General features: G+C 37.7%; 1 protein-coding gene across 8 annotated transcripts in view; it reads left to right on the top strand.

Moving 5' to 3' along the window:
- Positions 1–24,279, top strand: part of ATG5 (autophagy related 5) — an 83,613-nt gene that overhangs the window by 40,469 nt on the left and 18,865 nt on the right. For 7 of the 8 annotated variants that reach the window (XM_037391305.1, XM_037391299.1, XM_037391300.1 and 4 more), the window contains one exon: positions 16,734–16,851. In XM_037391305.1, coding sequence (XP_037247202.1) covers positions 16,734–16,851 — 118 coding nt within the window. Of the gene's footprint in view, positions 1–16,733; positions 16,852–19,852; positions 20,725–24,279 lie in introns of those variants that run through there. The other variant, XM_037391304.1, reaches the window with a different exon arrangement.

Raw genomic sequence — 24,279 nt, 5'->3', positions numbered from 1 at the left:
AATCCAAAAACCAAACCAAAACCCAGCTGGTGAACTGCTTTGCATTCAGAAAAAGGGGAAAAGCAGATACGGAATTTTTTCTTCTTCAGAGAGATGAAGAAAGTTCATCCTTGAGGGTTATTTCTGCGGCCGTGCAGCATATGCAGTGCCTATTGCTTAGGAATTTAAGAATTAAACTAGAACAAAGCCTAGCCTAGCACCATGATGATGGTGCAAAAAGTTAACTCTGCATAGATGAAAATCACAACAGTACCTGTTTTGATTTGTCAATATCAGTATGTGATCTTATTTTTCTTTTAAGTAAAAGAGATAAATAAAGCAGGTTGACTTCTGCACAGAATTGAGGATTAGAAAATACAGAAAGTGTTCTGTTTTCTGGGAAGTACCAAGACTTTTATTTGTGCTTTCCAGAAGACTGAAAGAAAATTGTACAGAGGTAGGTGTGGAATGTAACAAACTTACAAGGAAGTGGTATATGCACCATACCCTAGGAATACATTATGGATTAACAAACATAGATTTCTGAAATTTTGATATCCTTGACTATAGGAGTTTATTCTAGTTAATCACTATTGTAAGAAAAGCTAAGGAAAATTATTGGGTTTAATCCTTTTAAGCAGATTGAAAGTATTGTATGGAATATTGTGCTATTCATTGCTCTTAAGCAAAGAATGTAATGTTTGCTTTTGTGGACGTAAATCGATTTCTAAAGTTGTTTGCTTCACAGGTAGTACTCAACTGCTTACTTTTATGTGAGGCTTAGGTCTGCAAATGCACATAAGACTGTGGCTGTGAAAAGTACTATACATTTGTTGTCACTGACTCATCAGATACCTTGATATTTTACCAATTGGAAATATGAATCCTTTCCTGGGAAGGAAATTTAATACTTGAAGGCCATGCTTGTATTGTAAATGTCTTCTGTCTTTTCACTGGTCAACAAAACTGTCTCCTGAAACTGTTTCTTGTATTTAGGCTGTGTTATTTCTGGGCTTATGACTGTTGCTGGCTTATGTCCATCCTGTGTGTTACCACTCTTGAGTGACTTTCTTTTGCTTCTAGGATCTGTAGAATTCACCTGAGGTTAAATAATGCAAATTTGGTTGTTCAGATAGGGCTGCTTTCCCTGCACAAGCAATTTTAATGGATCATTTGGAAGACCAGGCTACAGACAGTGTGGTTCAGCCATGCTTGTTAGGTGTTTTGACATGAAAGTGGTTGTGAGTGGTACTTGTGCAACTTCTGATATGGAACTTCTGGCAACATACAGTCTTGCTAAAATGATCCACAAGGTATAACAGGACATTTATTTTGGATAATGTTTGTTCCAGGCTGTCCTAAAAATCTTTGATTTTTGGTACATTCTGCCTCTTGATTTCAGTGCCAAGAAATCAACCTTTATTTTTCTTAGACCTTTCTTGTAAAGCAGCTGGATCATCACCACCTTTTCAAACCTTTGCTCCCTTTTCCTTGCAACACTGATAGTAGGTAGCTTTCATAGTATTATAGATGTACTCTTTCCCTGTCAGAAATGGTGTAGTGCAGATAGCATCCAATAAAATGCCTATTTAGAGAAACAGTTTGAGCTTTTAGGTGGTAGCAAAGCAAAATTGCTGCTTCTAGGTAAGGTACCTGCATTGTATTTTGGATTACAGCACGAACTCTGTTAGTGCTAGAGGTTTTTAACCCTTTCTGGCAAAGGTCACTTAGTTGGGTGTATCTGCTATGTAATTGCAGGTGAAAGGTTTTCAGTGTTTTTCATTTGCTTAGGCAGCTTAGATCTTGATTTCTCTCTCCTTCCTCTTTTGTAAGAGATTTTTTTTTTCCCTCTATGGAAATGAATGAACAAGTCTGTTCTTAGTGTCTTTATGTTACTATTAGCTGTTATTAAAGCTCCAAGCAGTTCTTTTAAACCGAAAGGGGTGGACTGTACAAGGACTTACAGTTGATGATCCTTCTTATATCAGTACATGTAAGAAGCAATAACATGTTCTGCACAGTCCTAAATACTTAGGGTTTTCCCAGGTTGAATGTTCAAGGTGCTGTGTTGCCAGTCTTGTCCATAACTGCATGCAGCCCAGACTGAACTTCACTGCATGTTTTTGGTGTATTTTGGCCTTCGTTGTTTGACATCGACTGGGGAGAGTCCTTTAGGAGAGTTCTTCATCTGTTTGGCAAAAAAATGCAGAGCACTGGCCACTTGAACGCAGCTCTTTTTAACCACATATTCCGTTAAGAATCTTACCGAACTTGGTCAGGATACAAGCAAGTATTGATTAAGGCTCAGTCTCCTTTGACTCTAGCAATATTGGTGGCTGTCTTTGCAGACTTAGTGAGATTCTTCACACATTTGTTAACTTTCCTCACGTTATGGAAACCAAAAATCCTGTGGCTTTGGTTCTTCAGCCTTCATTTGACAAGGCGCTTCAGATCCATTCCACAAATGATCATGCTTTGTAAGTAATATTGCTTGGAGTCACAGCGTAATGGGCATTTTAAGGATAGTGTTTAACAAAAACTTGAAGTACATTCTCAACCTATCATCTGATCAATGTTTCTCAAAGAAACCTTGAAGAACTAAGAAAATCGTGGTTGAGAACTGAAGAAAGAGTAAACTCAGTCCTTCCATGGGTGGTTTGTCTGGCAGCTTGCAGAAGAATTTTCTGTTCATATAAAACACATTTCAGAGAAGAAGAGTTATTAATAAATGATCCATATTTTCCAACAGCAATGGAATTTACCCACCAGTTACAGAATTGCTCAAACAACAGTATGAAAATACTTTTAAAGGGATGTGGATGTGTTCTGGCCTTTCTTAATTTAACAAGTCTGCAACCACTCTTACACACAGTAGCCTCAAGTGCACCCAGTGGGACTGAAGTTCTACAATAAGAACTCTTTATAGAAGAGACAGATTCGCTTCAGGTGGAAGAGATTACAATCTCTGAACATCTCATAAGGGTCTCGGTGTCCACACTTATAAATCTGAAGGTTCTCCTAGATAACCTTTGAATTCAGAGTACAGGGAGTTCAGCAGTGGGATGTACGGCAAGGAAGGCTAAATGGTATCCTGGACTGCTTTGGGAGGAATGTTGCCAGCAGGTCGAAGTAGGCAATCCTTCCCCTCTCTTCAGCACTGGTAAGGCCACAGCTGAGTACTGTGTCCAATTCTGGGCATGGAGCTACTGGAGCGAATCCAGTAAAGGGCCACTGGGATGATGAAATAGTTGGTCCATTTAATGTGAGCTGGGGGGGGGGGAATGGCTGAGAGACCTAGTTCAGCCTAGAGAGGAAAAGACTCAGGTGGGAATCTCATCAATGTATATAAATCTCTGGAGGAAAAGTATGTAGAAGGAGGACCCAGGTACTTTCTGATGGTGCCCAGCGACAGGACCAGAGACAGTGGGCACAAACTGAAACACAGGAGGCTCCACCGGAACATCAGGAAACACTTTTTTTACTGTGAGGTTCACCAAGCTCTTGTACAGGTTGCCCAGAGAGGTTGTGGAGTCCCCATCCTCAGACATGGGTATCTGTCTATAGATGGCCCTGCCTGAGCATGGAATTTGGACCAGCTGTCCTCCAGAGGTCCCTTCCAGTCTCAAGCATGCTGGGATTCAGAATCAACATGCTAGCATGCTGAGAAGCCATTTGGAAAACAAAAGTTTTATCAAGTCATAGAAACTTAAATTATTCCTTAAGAACCATTATGAATTCTGTGACAGGCTCCTACTTGATGCTACAAAGCTAAAATCTAGGATTCCTAGAGGAGTCTGAGAGAAGATTGTTCCTTTTCTCCTTTATACCCTTATGCAATATGTGAATATCTTTGGCATGGATATCAAATCTATGTGAACAGCATGATGCATCTTGAGAAACTGAAGCAACCTCTTCTATTCTGAAGTGTTACAATTAAGTTAACCCATTAAATTTTTTAACAACTTGAATTTGGTAAAAGATGTGTTCTAACTAGGCATATCTTTGTCAGATTAGTAGAACGTGCTAGGACTTTAACTTTCAAATGTTTTACATGGTTATAATTCATTTTGTTGCTATTACATGTTTTTTTTCTAAAAGATTGTAAGGAAGCATGTTGCCAGTTTAAATGGTACGGAAAAGGGTGGTATTTTAAATGGTTCTTGAATCTTTTTAAAGATGAGCAAGAATTATCCCTCAATGTGGAGGGGAATTAACTGAAATAGTTGTCATATTTCTCTGTAGATTTGTAATAATGCTAAACTATTGTTAATGGTGTAGGAAGTTAGCATAGAACTGCAGTCGCTTCATAGAGTGTGCTCTGTTCAGTGAAGGGCTTTGAGGATGATGTTAGTTGTTGCCCATGCATGGTCAGAAGAACAGTCCTTAATCATTCATGCCCAAAAAATGTTCAATAGTATTGTCTAGACATAACTCTAATAACGCCTACTACATAAATTTTTAACCTTATTCCATATGTGTTTATATTTCTAGTTGTGGTTTTAATTTGACTACAGTCTCAACTAAGTTACTAGTTAGTACTGGCATTAAGTATTACTTACATCAATTCTTGATGTAAAATTTGCTGCTTAACAGACCATAACAAGTTAAAGCTTCCATCAAGGGAACACATATAATTGTTCTTGCTTTTAATGGTGATCATTAATGTTCAAAAACTAAAGGATTTCCAGCTTGTGTAATACTGGCAAGAGTGCTTTCAAGAATAACAAAATTTTCACTTGATATGTGTACAAGTTACAATTTTGACTGCAAGTTTGTATTTTCTTGATCATGTAAAGCATGCAAATGTAAGAAAATCAAATTGAGTTAAATTGGTTGCACACTCCTATGTGAGAAAAATAATCCACTGAATAAGTTTGTACGTCCTGCATGTTATGCGTGGTTTTTAATAGTATGTTATTTTCATATCTTACCCTTTCATGTTATTTCATGTATCCAAATACACATTTGTCGTGACCATATTAAAGCATATGTGTAGGTATTCATAGAATTATGTTAAGCTTCAACCTAGCGATACACTTCTGCACTACTACTTTATATGACTGCAGTTAGTGTGAATTAAATGTATGAAGTGTAGCCTGGTTTTCATCCTTTTGTTGTTGTTGCATGCCTTTTAAATATTAGGGAGTGCAAAGTTACTGTTCATCATCATAAAGACTTGTAACTTCATGAGGAAACCAGTGCTTCCTTCTTACCACATAACTACAGAAATCCTGGTACAAACTCAAGAAAAAATGAAAGCATGCACTTTTTCCTAGAGGTTATAATCAGGCATATATTGTAACTTTTACAGCCACTGCAAATACTTAATTTATTAGCAGTTTAAAATGTATTGTGGGAAAAACAAGTGATTTGATTTATTCTGTATGTTGACTTTGCAGCTAGTCCTGCAACCTACAACCTGCATCCTGTCAGCGAGTCAATTTTTCTCGTAATTCTGGATGGGTGTGTTGAGCGTAAATTTATACACCTCCTTTTTGTTTAATGTTTTTTAGTTACATATTAGACACATAAACCCATTACTTTGTTCTTTTATTCAAAAAAATGTAATTAGTTCCATTTTGTCATGTACCGTATTGTCTGAACAGTGGCATGACATTGCAGGTTGGCAGTTCAAAATTCCGAATGCTCACAAAAGCAGTGCCAGCCTTGTTCAAAGCACACAAAATCATAACTAGAGCATCTATTAGATGGAGTTCAGGGACTAATTAAAGAAATACTAGAAATAGTCTTTTAATTTTCTTGGAACATTGTTCCAGTCATAATAACTTGGAGAGTAATTGGAATAGAAAAATCATCAAAGGTGTGCAGTAAAGCAATGGGGTGTCTAGGAGAAGCCCTCTATAGCTTGGAAGATTTGAAGGAAGAGAGGGGAGCAATCAATGATTACAGGATAAAGACAAATCATATCATGTTTTGTGCTTCTCATAATAGAAGCTCGAAAAATAGTGATGAAATTTGAAAGGTGACAGATTTCAAATGAGTAAACGGAAATAATTTCCTTTTATGTGTGTGTGTATCTGTCCGCTTTAGCTTGCGGAGCTGACCATCAAGGGTGAACTTGCTGCCTTATGGAAGAGATGAAGTTTATGGGGTTTGAATAAATGATTGAGGGAGAGTTCTTTGAAGCTTCTTTCAGCGTACATATGTATTTCTTACTAAGTTTAACTTAAGCTAGTTGTCCTTCATACAGTCACTTGGGAGGGGATGTTGCTTGAAATGCAGAGGAGAAACGGTAACTTTCTTTTAGTTTGTTTTACTGGAGCTCTGTGGATGTCTCATAACAACCTGCTGTTCTAATATTTCATATGAAGGCTAGCTGAGGGAAGTGGAGGGAGAGCAGTTACTGACTTTTAGCTGAGTCTCTGTAAAGGTATAAAAATAAAAGTAAAATCAGTAGTCAGTTTGTGAGGTCTACTGTTCAGAGATTTAGTCCAGTGCAGTAGTATGCTTTCAGAGAGAATGGTGTGGTCCTTCTAGCAAAGAAATTGGCAAGGATAAATTATATGTGCTGGCAACAGTGTAACCAGTGCTTCTAAGGGAATTATTTTAAATATGGGGACCATGTTCTTCTTAAAAAATAGGTAAAAATAAAGAGGTATTTTAGTGTGCTTCATTTTGATCATGGTTGACCATCACGTTTCCTTTCATTTTGTAACCTCTCATGAGAGGTAGGTAACCTCTCATTTTGTCACTGGAAAGTTCAGCATAACATGAAATGCTGTGCTCTAGAGTGGCAGAGACAGCCTTGCACTGTGGCTGTGAATTATGCTTTGAGTAGAAATAAGCTGGTTTACGGTGGTTTTTTTTAAGTGGGACAAGCTTGTAGGAATACCCTAGTTTAGTATTCCAGTAGAATAAATATTAGCAGCATTTGACTTTCCTCCCTGTTACCAGAAAGCAGCTATTTGCAATCAGACCCTTGAAACATTAGTTGAGTGTTGCAGAGTCTTGGGTTTTGGAATAATTAAGATATAGTTACCTTGTGTTCTTCTCACATACTAAGCCAAAAATAAAGATGTAAACTTCAGCCCCATCTTTCTCTGGAAGTTTCTGTTGGTTTTCACACTAAAATTGTTTCTTTGTAAACCTGTGGGCATAAAAAGTGAGGGAACAGCTTTTCTTGAAACTCCGTGCCTTCTAGCAGCTTAAGACCTCCTACTGAATCTTTGGAAGGAACAGAGATAAAAGTCTGTTTAAAAGGTTTAATAACAGAATTATGAATTCAGTCCACTTTTTTCTTTTTTTCTTCCCCCTAGTCTGCAGATGCTTAGCACTGAATTTGATATGTTGAAGTAAAATAATCACATAAGGAAGTAGAGGGGGGTAATTAATATTTTTAACATAGAAATTCAGGTAAGTTTCAATAAAGCAATATGAATATTCTGAGCAACTTAATTATTTAAATTTCTATTTTTCTAGAAGTTGGCTTTGCTGTTACAACAAAACCTGTGAATTGAATTTTATAACTACAAATTGGATCATGTCTGTGTTGAATAATACAGTGATTTTTAAGGACAGTGATTACAGTTCTTTGCAGCAGAGAAAAAATACTGGACTAATAAGAAAAAGTGATCCAGGGATACTTTTGAGTCATTTATTTAAGTAGATTGTTATGTCAGATTTTTTAGTTGGTCACTGTATTAACATTGTATTCTCTCTCGTATTGTAATTTCAGTTGTCTGAGGGCACTACTGAATGTAATGTATGTATTTCATGTTTGGCTTTCTCACATTCATCTTGGTAAAACCCAATTGTATAATTTAACAAAGATACATGGTGAATGAAATTATTTTCCTCCTTCGGAAATCTGTAGTAATAATTTCGGTGTCCATGGGGAAGTCTCCCTCTGCTCTAGTGATCCATTTTATCAGAATTTTCATTTAAATGATCTTGCATTTCCGCTTGCTTGGAGTTGTTTAGTAGATGTATTTTGGGCTATAAGACTTCCGTATCTTGCACTGAGATTTTTAAAAGCCAAAGTCAAAAAGTGTTGTCTTCGGATCATAATAAATGTGTTATTATTCCATCTAGCATAGTAGCCATTGTTGAGTCTTGTTTGCTGTCAGATGATGTGAAGTGGAAAGAAACATTCTTTCCTTACATTTTTTTTTCCAAATATATATTGAAGATGTAAGAATCAAGCAGTGTTTTGCTTTAAATATGTTTTGTATCAGAAGAATCTGTTTTTTTCCTTCTGCTTCTCAATCTGCTCTTTGAGTAATGGCAGCTTATTGAGAAAAGCCTTGTCATTTGTGTTGAAATGAATAAATGACCTTTTATTGAATTATTTGGGAAGTGGATACAAAATAAGTTTATTTGTAAGTAACAAACATGGATTATTTTGCATAATTTTTTAAAAAATCTGTAGGTTTGCAGCTAACTTGCTGGAACATAGTTGTAGTGTTTGGTGCGTAGGTACACTGCAGTAGTGAAAATTAAGTCACCTTGATGTTGTGTTTTAGCATTTAAATAATGGATTTCAAGTTATGCTATAACTCAAATTTCTAGCCTTAGAGTGTGTAAGTATGTTATTTTGTAGCGCGTTTTGAAAATACTGTTTTGAGGTTATCCTGACTAAAACAGAGAACAGCAGCACTGAATGGTGGGGAAAGAATTAGAGGTCTATGTACACATAATTTTTCTTAAAAAGCATTTTGTTATCTATGATCATCAGCTTATGCAGCCTGCAGGCATCAGAATAATGTGAGTTGGACTAAATCTGCTCTTGGATGTCTTTACTGTATAGTCACCTGTTTGTTTTCTGGGTGATAGTCAACATTTTCCCTGGTGTTCAAATGTTCTTTTCCCTCCTATACCATTGATGCGATTTGTTGCATAGACTGCCTTGCTGGCTTGTTTTGGCTATCTAATGTTAGCTGCTTACATATGTAAAAGCACTCTTACATGGTATTTTTTTTGTTTATTGGTGATTTTTTCCAGAAGCTAGTCAAATGTTTCTACTGGCTTTATCGTGCAGGTATCAGGATATATTAAATAAGCTTAAGAGCCAAGTAACCCCTCTTTAACATGTGACTAGTTTCTGAATGAAAATCGAAATATGCAGCAGTTGAAGCAACTGTAGATAACATTATTAAAATCGTGGAACTTGAGACAAGAGGTGGGGCAAGTTCAGGCTAGGTTCTCAGAACTTGCTTTTTCTACACACCCAGAAATAGTTCTTTCCCATTCTGACACTAATTCTTTCTTACCTGAGTTTATCATTGATTTTCAGTCTTAGCTGCCACTTCCATCTAATCTAAGTCTATAACCTGCCTGTCTGGTTTCCAGTGAGTGGAGTCTTTATTTTAAATAAATTAAAAAAAAAAACCAAACAAACCACAAAACGCCCAAACAAACACAGAAACATTGCTTGAGCCTTTTCCCCAATTAAGTACTCAGTGATTCTGGTCTAATATTAAGCAAAAAGAAGCCAAAGATACCCACCCAGAAATACCATTTTGAAAGACTGTGTTTCAGCAGCAGTGGGGGGCTTTACAGCCTCTTGCTTTCAGACAGACATGGTATTGTGATGGTTCTGTAACTACAGCAATTTGTCATCTTTTAGATTAGTCACTCTTACTGTGCATTGAGATTTTTTAGTTAAAAATATTTCTACAAAGCAGAAGACATCTTAGAAAATATATAGAAAAGGTACTTCTAAGTAAATGTCTAATAAAATGTATATAATTGTATTTTCAGGAAGTGATTTTTCTGTACTTTTACATAAAATAAATCATTATGCAAACTCTTACTAATTTTAAAGGTACTTGGTTGACTTTAAATCAGTTTAAACAGAATGAGAGTTTTTTTAGTGTAACGCTCATTACAAAACAGCAGACTATGAATTTGACAAGTTACTGAAAAAATGAAGTGTGTAGGGAAGAATCAACTTTTACAGTTTTGGGCAACTATCTTATGTATACGTGGGCAGTATAAGGAATTTTTTTTTACTTTCTGGGTTCAATATATATGGCAACATTTATTTGTTTGAATACTGTTAAGAGTAGCAGCAGAGTGTTTAGGCAGAAAATCCAAATCCCTTCCTCTAGATGGAAATACTGGTAACTCTGTGATTTGTCCAGATTAAAACCCAGCAGTTCATGAGTTATGTTTTTCATTTTAAGATGCATCCTGTATAAAACATCTGACTAATTAAATTGTGGATTTCATGCAGTGTTTGATGTTCTGTTGATTCTGAAAAGGACCAGGCAAGCTGACGACTACTCCTTTTTTTTTTTTTTTTTTTTTTTTTCTTTCTTGGCAGGATGATAGGGAAGAAAAAGAGCTGTAATTGCTAGCACAATGTGTAACTACATAGCTTGTCTCTGATCCCGTAAAGGCTTTATGCTGCCTTGAAGGCCCTCTTAAAACTTCCCCTCACCTATAACTCCTGTCAATGCCAGTATACCCAAATAGGTAATTTTAATCTGTTTTTACTCACTGTAGTGTAAATTTATTTTCACTATCACTGTTGTTGTTCAAACTTTCTTTAAAAGGAGTAAAGTCTTCATTTTTTTTCTGTAAAGCACAAGATTTGTAGCCCTATGTAGTAGTATAGAAGAATGAGAAAATTTCAGTTGCAATAAGTCCAACTTTCTGGAAAATATGTGAATTTAAAGTTGAATATTTACTTTCATAAAAATTTGATTATTCTATGCTAATTGTAGACATGATCAGTGTAAAATTCACTGTAAATTTTGGGCCAGGTGTCTTCACATGCTCATGTACTTGAAGGCATTTCCTTTGTCGATCTGTCATCAGCAATTACTGATTGAGTCTCACCTGTTGTATCCTGCAAATGTATCCAGCATCTTTTGAACAGCTCACAGCTACATTGAGGCTAGACTGTAAAATAAAATAATTTAAAAGTGCTATGTTCTGGTGAAGCTATGATAATCTTAGGAGGAAAAAATGCTGGATCCTGTACATGCTGTAGGCCTGATGTAGATTATTTAAAATAATTGTCACTTAACAGCTATGCAATGTGTCTTTGTGCATTTGATTACAGATAGTACTGTTTTACATGACTGATTAAACAAATATTGTACAAAGCACAACATTATGTAAACAATCACTCATGTTGGCAATTCCTTCATGTGCTCTAGTAAATACTAGAGTAGAAAGCTGTAATTGAGTTGGGCTTATACTACTAGCTACCACACTTCAAAATGGGTGATGGTAAGATTTTTCTAAAATTATTTATGCTCCTATATGACTAAGATGCTTTGAAAAGTCCTATAAACATTCTAGATTGTAGGATGGGACTTTTCTTTTGACTCTTTTTAATGCATAAAGCATCTGCTGTATGGGAGGGAAGAAGTGTAAGCACATTGGGGTAGTACTCTGCCTGTAGAATTATACTTGTGAACCACAATCTTTGTGTAAACAACATGCAGTTACTTTTATCATTTTAACATTGATGGAGGCCAGTGGTTTTTATTTACATTACCACATCTGTATTGCTTAACACTTAAAACACAAAAATTGAATTCATTGTCTGTTTCATGATAGCAGCTGAGGATATTGCTTTGCAGCAGTCGGCAGCTATGTGGGAGACCTTAGAAAATGTATCTTAGACTTATCCCTCTTGGTATTAAATTATGATAACGGAGGGGAATGATTGTAATTTATTAATAAATAATGAAAAACTGCAGTATGCACTTGGGAAATTCTTATCTTAAAAGTTGATTGATAACTACGTTTGCCTGCATCCTTCTGATGTTTACTTCTTCTTCTGCTACTTCAGATAGCAAGCACTTGGGAGTTGTGATTAGACTTCTGTGAATAATTTATTTTTTTAATAAACTCCACAGAAAATATTTTTGGCTATAACAATATTTCAGGGGGTTTGTGTTGTGTGGGTTTTTTTTAGTGTTTTGGATGTGTACTTCTTCAATATAACGTGCTGGAGTTCACTTCTCAAGTGTGGATTTGTCTGAGATGGATCCTTCTGGCTCTGTGCCTCCCATCATTCTTCAAATGTTCAGACATTTCATTAGCACTGTTTGTATCCACATTCTGCTACCCTGAGGACACAGAGAATTGACTACAGCAGCTAGTCAGCTCCTTCTGATCAGTCCTTATGTGAAAAAACTGGAAAAAGACTATTTTTCCATTTTTGGAGACTATTGGCAAGAAGTAACAAGTAGCTGTGTGTCAACAGTTCTGCACTGTACTGTCCTGGAATTACTTTGAGGTAGCGTACTGCTCTTATGAAAATACTGCTTGCCTTGCTGTTTCAGAGAGGTGAATGACAATTGAGTGCTCATGGTTAATCTGCTGCTTGTGGCTTTTCATGTAGGTAGGTGATAGAGACCACATCGTAACTTCCTTTCAAAATTAATTTTTAATTTTCAAATTTTTTTACTATACTTGGTTGTTGTGGTGGTGATTTGTTGTGTTTTTCCTAAAAACCTCTACCAGGTGATAAAACACTTCTTGATGGCGAGTTGTGTCATTCTGTTTCTATTTTAATTAATGTAGTAGGACAGGACCCACTTTTTGAGAGGTAGGAAACTAAATTTGGAAGGAGCAGTGGCTTGTACTGCTTTTTCTAATTAAGATAGTATGTGATGAAAGTGTAGTTTGCTGGAGCCCAGTCACCCACAATGCAGGCCACATCAGCTGCTTTCTGGAGTTAACTCTGAGCAGAAATCTGTCGGCAACAATTCGGAGCTTGATTAAAATTTTTAGATTGGTTGAATATGAGGTTTTAACTTCTGTTTTCTGGCTCAGGTGCCCAGTTTGGAGGAGAGGTCAGGTCGTGAGGCGAGAAGAAAAGCTTTGCCTGTCCTTTCAATATCAGATGCTTGCTGACCCTTGGTTTGCTTATACAGATACTCAAAGAAGGGTATTACCTTATGTCCTGGTTTCGGCTGGGGTAGAGTTAATTTTATTCTTGGTGGCTAGTGCAGTGCTGTGCTTTGAATTTGGTGTGGGAACAGTGTGTTCGGGGACTTTTTGGTTTCTCAGGCCTTGTGGGTGGGAGGGCTGGGGGGGCACAGGAAATTGGGAGGGGACACAGCCAGGACAGCTGACCTGAATTAGCCAAAAGGATATTCCACACCATGGGATGTCATGCTTGGGATATAAACTTGGGGGGGGTGCGGGGGGCTTGGCGGGGGTGCAGATTGCTGCTCAGGATTGGCCAGGCATCGGTCAGGGGTGGTGAGCAGTTGTATTGTGCATCACTGGTTTTCTCCCTTCTTTTTGGATTTCATTCCTCTCCCTTTCTCCCTCCTTTTCATTGTAACTTATTATTACTATTGTTCTTTTGGGTTTATTTTATCTTAATTGTTAAACTGTTCTTATCCCAACCCTTGAGTTTTACATTCCTTTCTGATTCTCCTCCCCACCCCCTGGGGTGAGAGGGGAGGGAGCGAGCAGCTGTGTGGCACTTAATTACCGGCTGGGGTTAAACCATGACACCTTCTTGAATAAGTGCATCTGTAGATCATGTAGGCCCAGGAGGCTTGCATGGATGAACAAGGAGCACCTGGACAAACTCAAACATGAAAAAGAAGCCTACAGGGGTGGCAGCAAGGACAGGCAGCCTGGGAGGAATACAGAGAAATTGTCCGAGGAGCCAGGGATCAGGTTAGGAAAGCTAAAAAGCCCTGACAGAATTACATCTGGCCAGGGACATCAAGGGTAACAAGAAATGCTTCTGTAGGTACATCAGTGGTAAAAGGAAGACCAAGGAAAATGTGGGACTTCTCCAGAAGGAAGCAGGAGACCTGGTTACCAGGGACATGGAGAAGGCTGAGGTACTTGGTTGAGGCAAAAAATTAGCCATCACCTTCACTAGGAAGTGCTCCAACCACACTACCAAAGTCACAGAAGGCAAAGAAAGTGACTGGGAGAATGAAGAACCATCTGCCTTAGAAGGTGATCAGGTTTGAGAACATCTAAGGAACCTGGAGGTGCACAAGTCCATGGGACCTGCTGAGATCGCTCCACACATCCTGAGGAAACTGGCAGATGAAGTGGCTAAGCCACTATCCATGATATTTGAGAAGTCACAGCAGTCTGGTGAAGTTCCCATTCACTGGAAAAGGAGAAGTATAACCCCCATTTTTAGAAAGGAAAAACAAGGGAGACCTGGGGAACTATGGACCAGTCAGTCTCACTTCTGCCTAGCAAGATCATGGAGCAGATCCTCCTGCAAACTGTGACAAGGCACGTGGGAAATAAGGAGGTGATTCGTGACAGCCAACATGGTTTCTCTAAGGGCAAATCATGCATGACAAATCTGGTGGCCTTTTATGACAGGTCTACAGTGTTGGTGGATAAGGGAAGGGCAACTGATGTCACCTGCCTGGACCTGTACAAAGCATTTGACACTGTCCTGGTCCCGTACAACATCCTTGTCTCTAAAGTGGAGATTTGGATGGATTTGACGGATGGACCGCTGGGTGAATAGGGAATTGGGTGGGTCTTTGCACTGAAAGAGTTGAGGTCTGTTGATCTCCAAGTGGAGACCAGTGATGAGTAGCATTCCTCAGGGTTCAGTGTTGGGACCAGTGCTGTTTAACATCTTTGTTAGCGACATGGGCAGTGGGATTGAGCACCCTCAGCAAGTTTGCTGATGACACCAAGCTGTGTGGTGCAGTTGACACACTAGAGGGAAGGGACGCCATCCAGAGGGACCTTGAGAGGTGGGGCCATGCAAACTTCATGAAGTTCAGCAAAGCCAAGTACAAGGTCCTGCACGTGGGTTAAGGCAATCCCAAGCACAAGTGCAGGCTAGGAAGAGAATGGATTGTGGGTCAGTTTCTCTGAAGTGTGAATACTTATGCATTCTTTGGATAGATGTCATTATACATTTGTCTCGGGAGGAAAACACATGTTTCTAAACTATCTGTGCAGCAAACAAAAATTAATGTGAAACTCTTCCAAAGAAATTAAGGTAACATATTTCAATGAGAAACACCTAGCCAGTGTCACATCCTCAGCAGCAGCTCTGGGTCCGTGCTCAGAGATGAAGTCAGTGGGAAGCTAAACTAGCTAAATTTGGGGGGTTTTTGATCATGGGTCGGTTTACATGGCACCAGGCCTACTGCAACAGATGGGCCTCACCTGTCTCAAAGGGGGAAGAGGATCCTAGGTCAGGAGTTAGCAGGGCTCATTGAGATGGCTTTAAACTAGATTAGAAGGGGGGAGAGAATAAAAATTAGTGTTGATTGACAAGAAGCTCAATGTGACCTGGCCGTGTGTGCTTGCAGCCCAGAAAGCCAATTGTATCCTGGGCTGTGCCAAAAGAAGTGTGGCCAGCAGGTCAAGGGAGGTGATTCTGGCCATCTGCTCTCACGAGACCTGGGGTACCGTGTTCAACTCTGGAGCCCCCAACAGAAAGAGGACATGGACCTTTTGGAGCAAGTCCAGAGGAGGGCCACAAAGATGATCAGAGAGCTGGAGCACCTCTCTCAGCTGAAGAGGCTGAGAGAGCTGGGGTTGTTCAGCCTGAAGAAAAGGCTCCAGAAAGACCTCATAGCAGCCTGCCAGTACCTAAATGGGGCTTGTAAGAAAGCTGGAGAGATTTTTATTTTTTTTTTTTTACAAGGGCTTGTAGGGATAGGACGAGAGGTAATGGCTTTATAGTGAAAGAGAGTAGATTTAAATGAGATGTAAGGAAGAAATTCTTTGCTATGAGGGTGGTGAGGTACTGGAACAGGCTGCCCAGAGAAGCTGTGGATGCCCCATCCCTGGAAATGTTCAAGGCCAGGCTGGATGGGGCTTGGAACAACCTGGTCTAGTGGAAGGTGTCCCTGCCCATGGCAGGGGGGTTGAAACTAGGTAATCTTTAAGGTCCCTTCCAACTCAACCTACTCTGTGATCCCACAAGCTGTTTTGCTGCTTCTGCAGTCTTGGGAGTTTTAAGTAGGTTGTGGACAGTGACTGGCAGTAGTTACTGCCAGTTAATTTGCTTTTTCTTGTTTCCAAAAGAAATTATGACCTGTGCAAAATCTAAGGACACACAGTTAAAATCATTCTGAATTCCTGTGCATATCTGCAGCAAAAGTGGGGCATATATGTTCCTTATATCTGAGTAATTCCTTAAGCAGGCAGTAGACTAAATTGTCTGTCAAAGCAGAGTGCTTTTTTGAATTGTTTTATACTCTGGATTTTGTGGCTGAAAGTTTGACTTATTCAACATAAAATCTACTGGAAAAAAATTTCACCTGGCTTGAGCTATAAGGGTACTTGTTTGCTATTGGAAGTACTTAATATGTTTCTAAAAAGGAGGAAGATAGACTATTGCTTAAAGCATTGGGTATTTGTTACAATATTGCTTTGACTTAGCAATACGTATAGGCATACGCTGAGCTCCTAAATTTGCACTCACTGCTTGTTTTACTTAATTTAGGAATATATTGAAATGTTTTTCAATATATTCAAAAATTGAAAAAAGAAAATAAGCTGTAACAGAAGCGGGGGTTTTAATATTTTTTTTTTAAACACTTTTATATTCATGATACTGTTTATAAACTATCTTCACAGTTTTCTGGAGTGTCAACTTTCAGTTGTTAACAAACAAGAACTTCCCTGCATTTCATGATATGAATGGAATGCAAGGGGTGGGGGTGGGAATGGAAATGCCAGACATACTGCATTTGCAGTTGCGGTACTGCAAACTCTTGTTCTGTCCTATCTTCTGTGTGTCTCAAATGGTAATACTACACATTTGCATGGTTCTTAAATTGTTGTTTTTGCCAATTTTGTTATTAAAACAGGCAACAACAGAGAGACCTTTTATACAGAAGCTATTTCGACCAATTGCTTCAGGAGGAGAGTTGCATACTTTGGGAGATCTACTAAAAGATGTGTGTCCTAGTGCTATCACCCCTGAAGGTACTGTAGAAATAATTTCTGTACCATAAGATAATTTTTTTCTGTTGATTTATTGCTTGGTTGGTTTGATTTTTTTAATATGGGCATTTTGGAGGAGAACTTTGGAGGGGATTTTGGAGAATTCTGTCTCAGTACCAGAGTACCAGATTTCACTCCTTCCTGGCCCTTTAGTGTGTCCATTATACATCACCTACAGTGTTTGGAGAGCGTAAGATTGAGTTCTTAGGCACTCCTGAAAAATTAATGTCTGGAAGTTTTGCTTTAAAATTCATGTACTCCTTTGCCATCATGCTGTTTTTAATAAAAAGTCACATGTTATTTTCTGCATTTTTAAAAAATAATCTTAAAGTAGCATCAATGGAAGTTTTAAATTTACCTTCAATTGCATAATTTTTTTTCATATGTAAAAACATAAAAATTAGGTATGTTTTTAGAATACTTTTTTCCCTGTTGAAACTCAGCCTTTAAAAATGTACCAGAAAAGAAAGAGATTATTTTAAGTATGTAAGAGTTTATGTAGGGTTACTAAGTACCATTGTGTGGCAAGATACCAATCAGTTCATGTAGCATTATATCATTTCATACACTAGTGTTTGTTGATCAGCACTTACTCAGAAAAATAAGCATTTCTGAATGTTATTTTAGCCTCAAAGATTATAACTATTGAGCTCTGATCTACTTTTTAGGTGGGATAAATGGAAAAGTAATGTACTCTGCAAATTAAGATCAAAATTATTTAACATGAAATGTTTTTAGTCTTGTTTTTACTGTTGTCAAACCATTACTTGTAAATAGGTAAATTTTTTCAGTCAATAAATTGCAATTTGTTTTGAGAAATGTCTGATATTCTAGGGAAGATCTTGGCACAGAATATACTGGTGTAGTATCAGCACCTTTTGACAGTAAAGCACTAAATTTCAAATCAGTGTGAAAATCTATAAGGTGTTATACACAAGTTGTGTAAATTAGATTTGAACACTTGTCATGGATTTCTTTTAAGTATGGTGATCTTAGAAATAGACTGAAACACTGACATATTTTTTTACCCCTGTTTTAATACTTGTTAACATGTGGAAACAATTTCAAAAAATATAAAGAAGGTAAAAAAACCCTGGAATGTTGCTAGCCTTGTGTCTATTTTTCCGAAAACTGTTATGAGTTTCCGAGCATAATTTTAGGTAATGTTTTCAACTAACAGTCCAAAAGATAAAGCAAGATACTAATAGCTACTTGAATGCTGGTACAACCAAGTTTAACCATCTTTAAGTACTTAAGTGTGGGGATCCTACAGACACTGGTGAAAAGGTGCAAAGTGAATTTTTTTAAAAAAAGGATGGTGCATTTTAACTAGGAAGACAGTCAAGAGCACAGATTAAATGAAAGAAACTCAAAAAGCATTTATGCAAAAGTTACTCCATGATATAATGGATGGTAATTTTTATGTTGATTTGCTAAAGCTGCAGATGGGTAATGTGCTAGATAAAGTTACATTACTGCCTTTATTAAAAGCGTGAATGTAACTGAGTACCAGTGACTAGATTGTTCCCATTAGTAGGCCTTCTTTTCAGATGTGGACAAATGTGCCAACCATTAATAGCAGAATAGAAATGTGCTATGCTAATTGCTTGCTTCAGTTCTGTTAAAGGCTAAAAAAACCCCTATACCCAATGGGGGCAAAAAACGGTGATTACTTGGAAGAAAAGAAACTGAACCAGGTACTATCCTTACATTTAGGAGCTATTTGAAATCTGGCAGAAGGGTTTCCTTGTATTGGAATATACTTGTCTGTTCCTCTATAAATCTGCTTAAATTTGGCTTAACTTTGATCCTTAGCATTCTACTGAGCAACTTGCAAACTTAGAGGTTAATAAATTAAGTCCTTCATATGGGTGTGAGCTATCTAGGATTCAGCAGAATTTCTCCTGTAATGCAGCTTTGTTTGCATTGTTACATTGTTTAGTTGCTCTGAGTGTTCTCCTCCTCTTCTGGTGGGTAACACAAGGAAAGCTGTCTGAGCTAAATGCAGAAAATAATGTGAACTCTTGAGGAGATGTGGGGGGGACAGACTGAACAAGTAATTTGGAGGAAAATGACAGATCTGGAAGTCATTAAATGTGATGGGGAGAGCAACTATAAACAATATGGCAGGATGAAAGGGATTGGGGCAAAAGCCAAAACCTGACATAATAACTGTGAACACCTGGAGAGAGTAAGTGGGATAGGAGATGATAAAAGGATGAGGGAGAAAAAGAAGCATATTGCATGTGATTCAGGCACGGAGATTGTGCAAGGCATCCGTTGAGAGAAATGGGAGTGGAAGTCCTGCTGGCGAGGTGATACAGATGGTCTGGAGCCCCTTTTGGAGAAACAAATTGAATCAAAAGTTGAAAAGAAGGGTGGTTTGCACTGTCAGAACAAGATGATGCAGGTGGTCACGTGGAGCCGGGTCAGATAAGGGACTAGGAAAAACTTGTTCAGGGCTTGCTGTACAAGTGGACTGCATACCAGACAGGAATACAACGTAGAAAATTAAGCATGGCAACATGGAAAGAAAAAAAGACCTAGGAAAAAGATCAGGAAGAAGCAGAACTAGGACAAAATGGAGGATGACAGAGAAAGGATCAGACTTACGGAAAATGACCTGAAAAGATGGATGCCCATAACAGCAACGATTCTTACTGCTGAGGAGCATGCATAGGTAAGGTCAGTGCACTTAAGAGGTGTGAAGGGCAGCACTGGTTTAGGCCTGACTGCTTCAATTCCCTGTACTCTGTTTACTGATGATTCAATTTAGCCAATAAGTGAACTTTGATTATTCTCTTGCTTGGGTTAGTCCACTTATCTCATTCACTACTCAGATGTAATGTTCACCATATTAAGTGTTCATGCTCTAATACAGCTTTGAGCTACTAAGAAAACCCCAAAACACTAACTCACTTCTGAGTTTTCCCTATAGAAATGTTAGCAGCCATATTGAGGGCATATTTTTTTTCTTTTCCAGCAAGTGGAGCAAGACTCCAGACTACAGAACCTCAGCACATCTGTGCTGCTGAAGTATCCGTGAAAGCTACTCGGTCAACTAATTTTCTCTCTGATGCTGGTTCACTTTGAGTTTAACAAGTTTCCTGTGTCAATAGATGCTCCATCAGATCAAAATGCAGAGCAGACTGTAGAGCTGAGTGTTTCTATTAATTTTATAGACATATGAGAACTTAATTTGAAAGCATTTGCGGAAACTTGCAAAACTATGTATAAAAGTTTTTCTTGTAAAGTAGTTGTTTCCATTTGAAGTTGAATACTTAAAATTTGGGAGGTGTCAGATTTGTAGACTGCCTGTACAATCTTAATTTCCATACACAGCGATCATTATACAGCTTATAATCACTCTCTACCGCTCCTCTGCCTTTACCTTCTGTGAGACTTTTGTCTTCCTGCACAGACTAGGCATATTTTAGTGTCAGGGCTGTGTAGTGAAAAGATCGTTGTCCTGATTATTGAAACAGTGGATGGGGAATGAATGTACTTCAGGAAGTATTATAATTTAAGCAGCTGAATACTGCCTTTGGGAATTGAATTCAGTTCTTTCTCCCCTAGGGAGTGCATTCATATGTGATACTAGGCAAGCAGAGTGCTACAAACCCACCCAGAAAGTGGTAAATCACCTCCAGAGGGGAGCACCAGAAAAATCCAGTGACCTATATGAGCATTCTCCTGAACAGCTTGCTTGTTTGCACTGGAAATTGATGAGAGCTCTGGAGCTCTGAGTGTGCAAGGCACCCTCTGAAGTCAAATTCTAGGCCTCTCGTTACTTTTCTCTCCCACCCTCCAAAAAGTGGATACTTCTGGCCATAATGTCCCTTTGACTTCATATGTGATCTGTAAAATGATACTACAGTCTGTTTCCACAGGAAAATCTTGATGAAATAGTTTCTGAAGGAAAAACAGCTTGTGGTTAAGACTGTTTGAATTTCATATTAAAAATCCTTCCTCTTTGGACCTTTTTTGCCATCTTCTAATTTTTGTTTGGGTAAATTTACATGTTTTATCTTAATCTACACTTTATATTTATTCTGATCAAGGCATTAAAATACTGTTGTAATGAAATAGAATACATTATCAAAGGTAGAGTAGAAAATGATGGCAAATTCTTTTCCACATCTGGATTTTCAGACTTCATTCAGTGTTATCAAAGTTTAGATCTACCTAATTTTTCTGATCAAAGGAAAGAATAGTAGTATCTCATCAAAAATATGCTTAAAGACGTAACAGATACTGGTGAAGCAAGTTGTTTTCGACCTTTTTAGCTCTTGTTTTCAAAAAGTAATTTAGATATTCTTCCAGGACTGTGTTTTAACCCCACAGTGAATTAATGCACCCATTACATTAGCTGCATCTCTTTGTCAGTGCAACACAATATGAGCTTCTCTCGCTTTCTGTTTTTCTCCATCTGTTGAACTTTTTTTTTCTTTCTTTCTTCCTCTATGGTTTTTTTCCAATGACTTTTCATTCAGCTAGAAGCTTGATGGTAATTGTGGTGATTGCTTGTCTATGGTGACATCCATAAGTGTGCCGTGGGAATGCAGAGGATATATGATTTTTCAGGCTCAGCATTTGTAGTCGTATATATGAGCTGCTCCTGCTGCCAGATACTTAAGGACCCACCACAAGAAGAGGGAGGGAAGGGTTTCAAGAACCACCCACAGTGTCTATACGCCTTTGCTTTAGGAAACGTGGATACAATTAAGTCTTTGTTAACTGTGCTGAGAAAAAAATATTTCAATGAAAAAATGTATTTACGTATAAAGTAGATAGTTCATAATCAACATGTATGTTCGGTTGAAAACAATGTAAAGAACATTGTCAGAAGTAGAACAGGTTGAATAGTGACATTAAAATACTGATAGTGAAAATGGTCTTTGTAAAATACCATGTCAATATTACTTTGGACTGTTACAGACTGTGGGTAACTGTTTAGATACTGCGTTTTATTAGCTTATGAAACAATTTATTCAAGGCTTTTATTGTTTATTGAATTGCTCTAAAAAATAAAAACTTGAGCAGTTGTTATCCCAACCCATACTTCCCCGTCTTTCCTCAAATTGGTCCTTTATTCAGTTACGTATATATTTTGCTGCTTAATGAATGCTATACAGTATTCACCTTTCTGGATTGCTGAATAGTTTAATCTCCATAAACTGTTAATCAGAGGAAAACTGATGGATGAAAGTTAAGGCTTTTTGTCATGGGCATTATTTAGACCAAAGGAAAGAGTGGCTTCTACTTGGAGTCTATCCTTGAACTCCTCAGACTGTAAGGAGTGTTAACCTGACTTTTTTTGTCCTTGATCGCCACAGTGTTGTCACAGAGAGCATAGCAGTTTGGAACCCATTTGTCAAAACGCATATCAAGCAATTTAAACACTACTAGTAATGATCAGAAAGTGTGAAGAAAAGCCATACTTAGAACAAGCACTAAGAAGCCAGTGTAATTCTTAAAACTTTTGGCAATTACATTCATTATCTTGACTGTCAAGGATACCCTGTTCTTCTAGAACAACAAGGAGAATGGCTACCTTTATTAGTAGCAAACCTCTTTAACAATAATACAGTGTTGAGAGAGCCTTCAGAGAAGATGCACTTCTTTCACTTTACAGTACTCCTGCTGCAGTACTGTACAGTACTTCGGGAAGACTAGTTTAGAATTGATCTAATAAAACCCTCTAACTTTCTGTCTAAATGAGTATTTAGGCAGCAAATGTGTCAAATCAGAAATTTTCTCATTAGCCCAGTAGTTTTTCTTTTTCCTTGGGGCCTGTTTCACCACTTCACAGGCAGTGGTTGTGGTGATGTGGTAACAGAAATAGTAAGACCCACTTATCACAGAAAGTGCATCACCTTGCATTTAATATTGATGCATTTAATGTATTTAAATTTTTTTCTTTGTTCTGACCCTCTTGTGTTGACATGAAGTTTGGGAAGCTGTGAAGTCCTACTTGTCATGTTTAATAAATACTAAAATATTCTTAAGTACAAATTAATCCATTAATCACTTCCTCTATTTTTTAGTTACTGCAATAATAAGTTTTATACTTGCCAGTTACACAGCAGTTCATAAATGAAAGACCAACACCTCAGTCTGAAATTTTACTATGGGGTAAATTTATGCTGTGTATTAGTACATCTTTTATTCACTTTATTTCCATAATTGTTTACTTAAATTTGTCTAAAGGCTGCATACAGTTGAAATTCAACTTGAGAGTTCTGTGATTGTATAGGTAATACTTAGTTTGCCATTCATGGACTACTCTTCCTGACCTCCTACAGTTGTTGGGAATCCTTACTTAGAAGATGTGCCCTTTCATTTTAGTTTTCAGTCTTTTAAAGTAGAACTTTGCAAGTTCTGCAATTTGAGCATATTAAATCTAGTTCTCAGTTGTGATCATATCCTGTTGGGGCATGGCATGCTTGCGCTTGGTTTTATGTTTGTTTCTCACTAGTTGCCTATACTTAAACCAGAGGCAAGCTGGTCATTTAGGTTTGGGGTAATGTTTAATTATTGCTGATCTTGATCCCAGAATCATGGAAGAGTGGCACTTATTTTTTTAGTTCTTTCTTTCAACTTGTGTTGACCCATCTTATTTTCTTTCATGTCAATGGTTCTGTAGCTGTTTCCTTTTTTTATGCATCATTTTTCTTCAATACTTTTGTTCTAGTCATATGTAACTCTTGCTGTCCTTTGTTACAAAAGCAGATATTAAGAGTATCCTTTAAAGTTGGCTTTTCTACTTCTTTGACCAAGCTCACAATAATTTGTATAACTATTTTTGTAGTTTTTCAAACCTTAGCTGATTTCTGAATAGAAATAGATCTCCATCTTCAGGGAAGTAGTTAGTCATTGTTACTTCTGCTTTAGTTCTTTATTCTTGCTTTCCATCCATTTGCCCTGTGGTGTTCCATTATCTACACTTCCATGTCAGTTTCCTTGAGTTTTCCAACAATTTTTTGTACCATTGGATATGAAAATCTAAAATACTGAGATACCTAGGGACCATGTCTCTATATCAACATTCTTCTATTTCCCAGTTTAGATCTCTTGGTTTTCAGATGTCCTCCAAGATGATTAATGTCCTGGTTTACTCAGGGAAGTCAGCAGTAAAATTATCCAGTGTCTCTCTTCTCACCATTTTGCACTCCTGAAGATCTTCTCCAGCCAACAGTCCCAAGTCCTAGTTTTACTTCTCATAGGACTGTGCATCTAAGCTCATGACAGATGTTGTCTTGTGTTTTAATATGAAACACCCATTCACGAGGACTCCAGGGTTAGAATCAGATTATTCTGATTATTCATGCTACAGCTTGTAAACTCGTCTGTTCTTTTTTCCTATGCTTGTGGATGCCACTTGCACAGACAAAAGCTGATCCTTTAATT

The sequence above is a fragment of the Falco rusticolus genome, chromosome 6 (assembly GCF_015220075.1).
Source record: "Falco rusticolus isolate bFalRus1 chromosome 6, bFalRus1.pri, whole genome shotgun sequence".
Lineage (NCBI taxonomy): Eukaryota > Metazoa > Chordata > Aves > Falconiformes > Falconidae > Falco > Falco rusticolus.
Note: the sequence above shows the minus strand (reverse complement) of the source record. Positions and strands in the feature narration are given on the sequence as shown.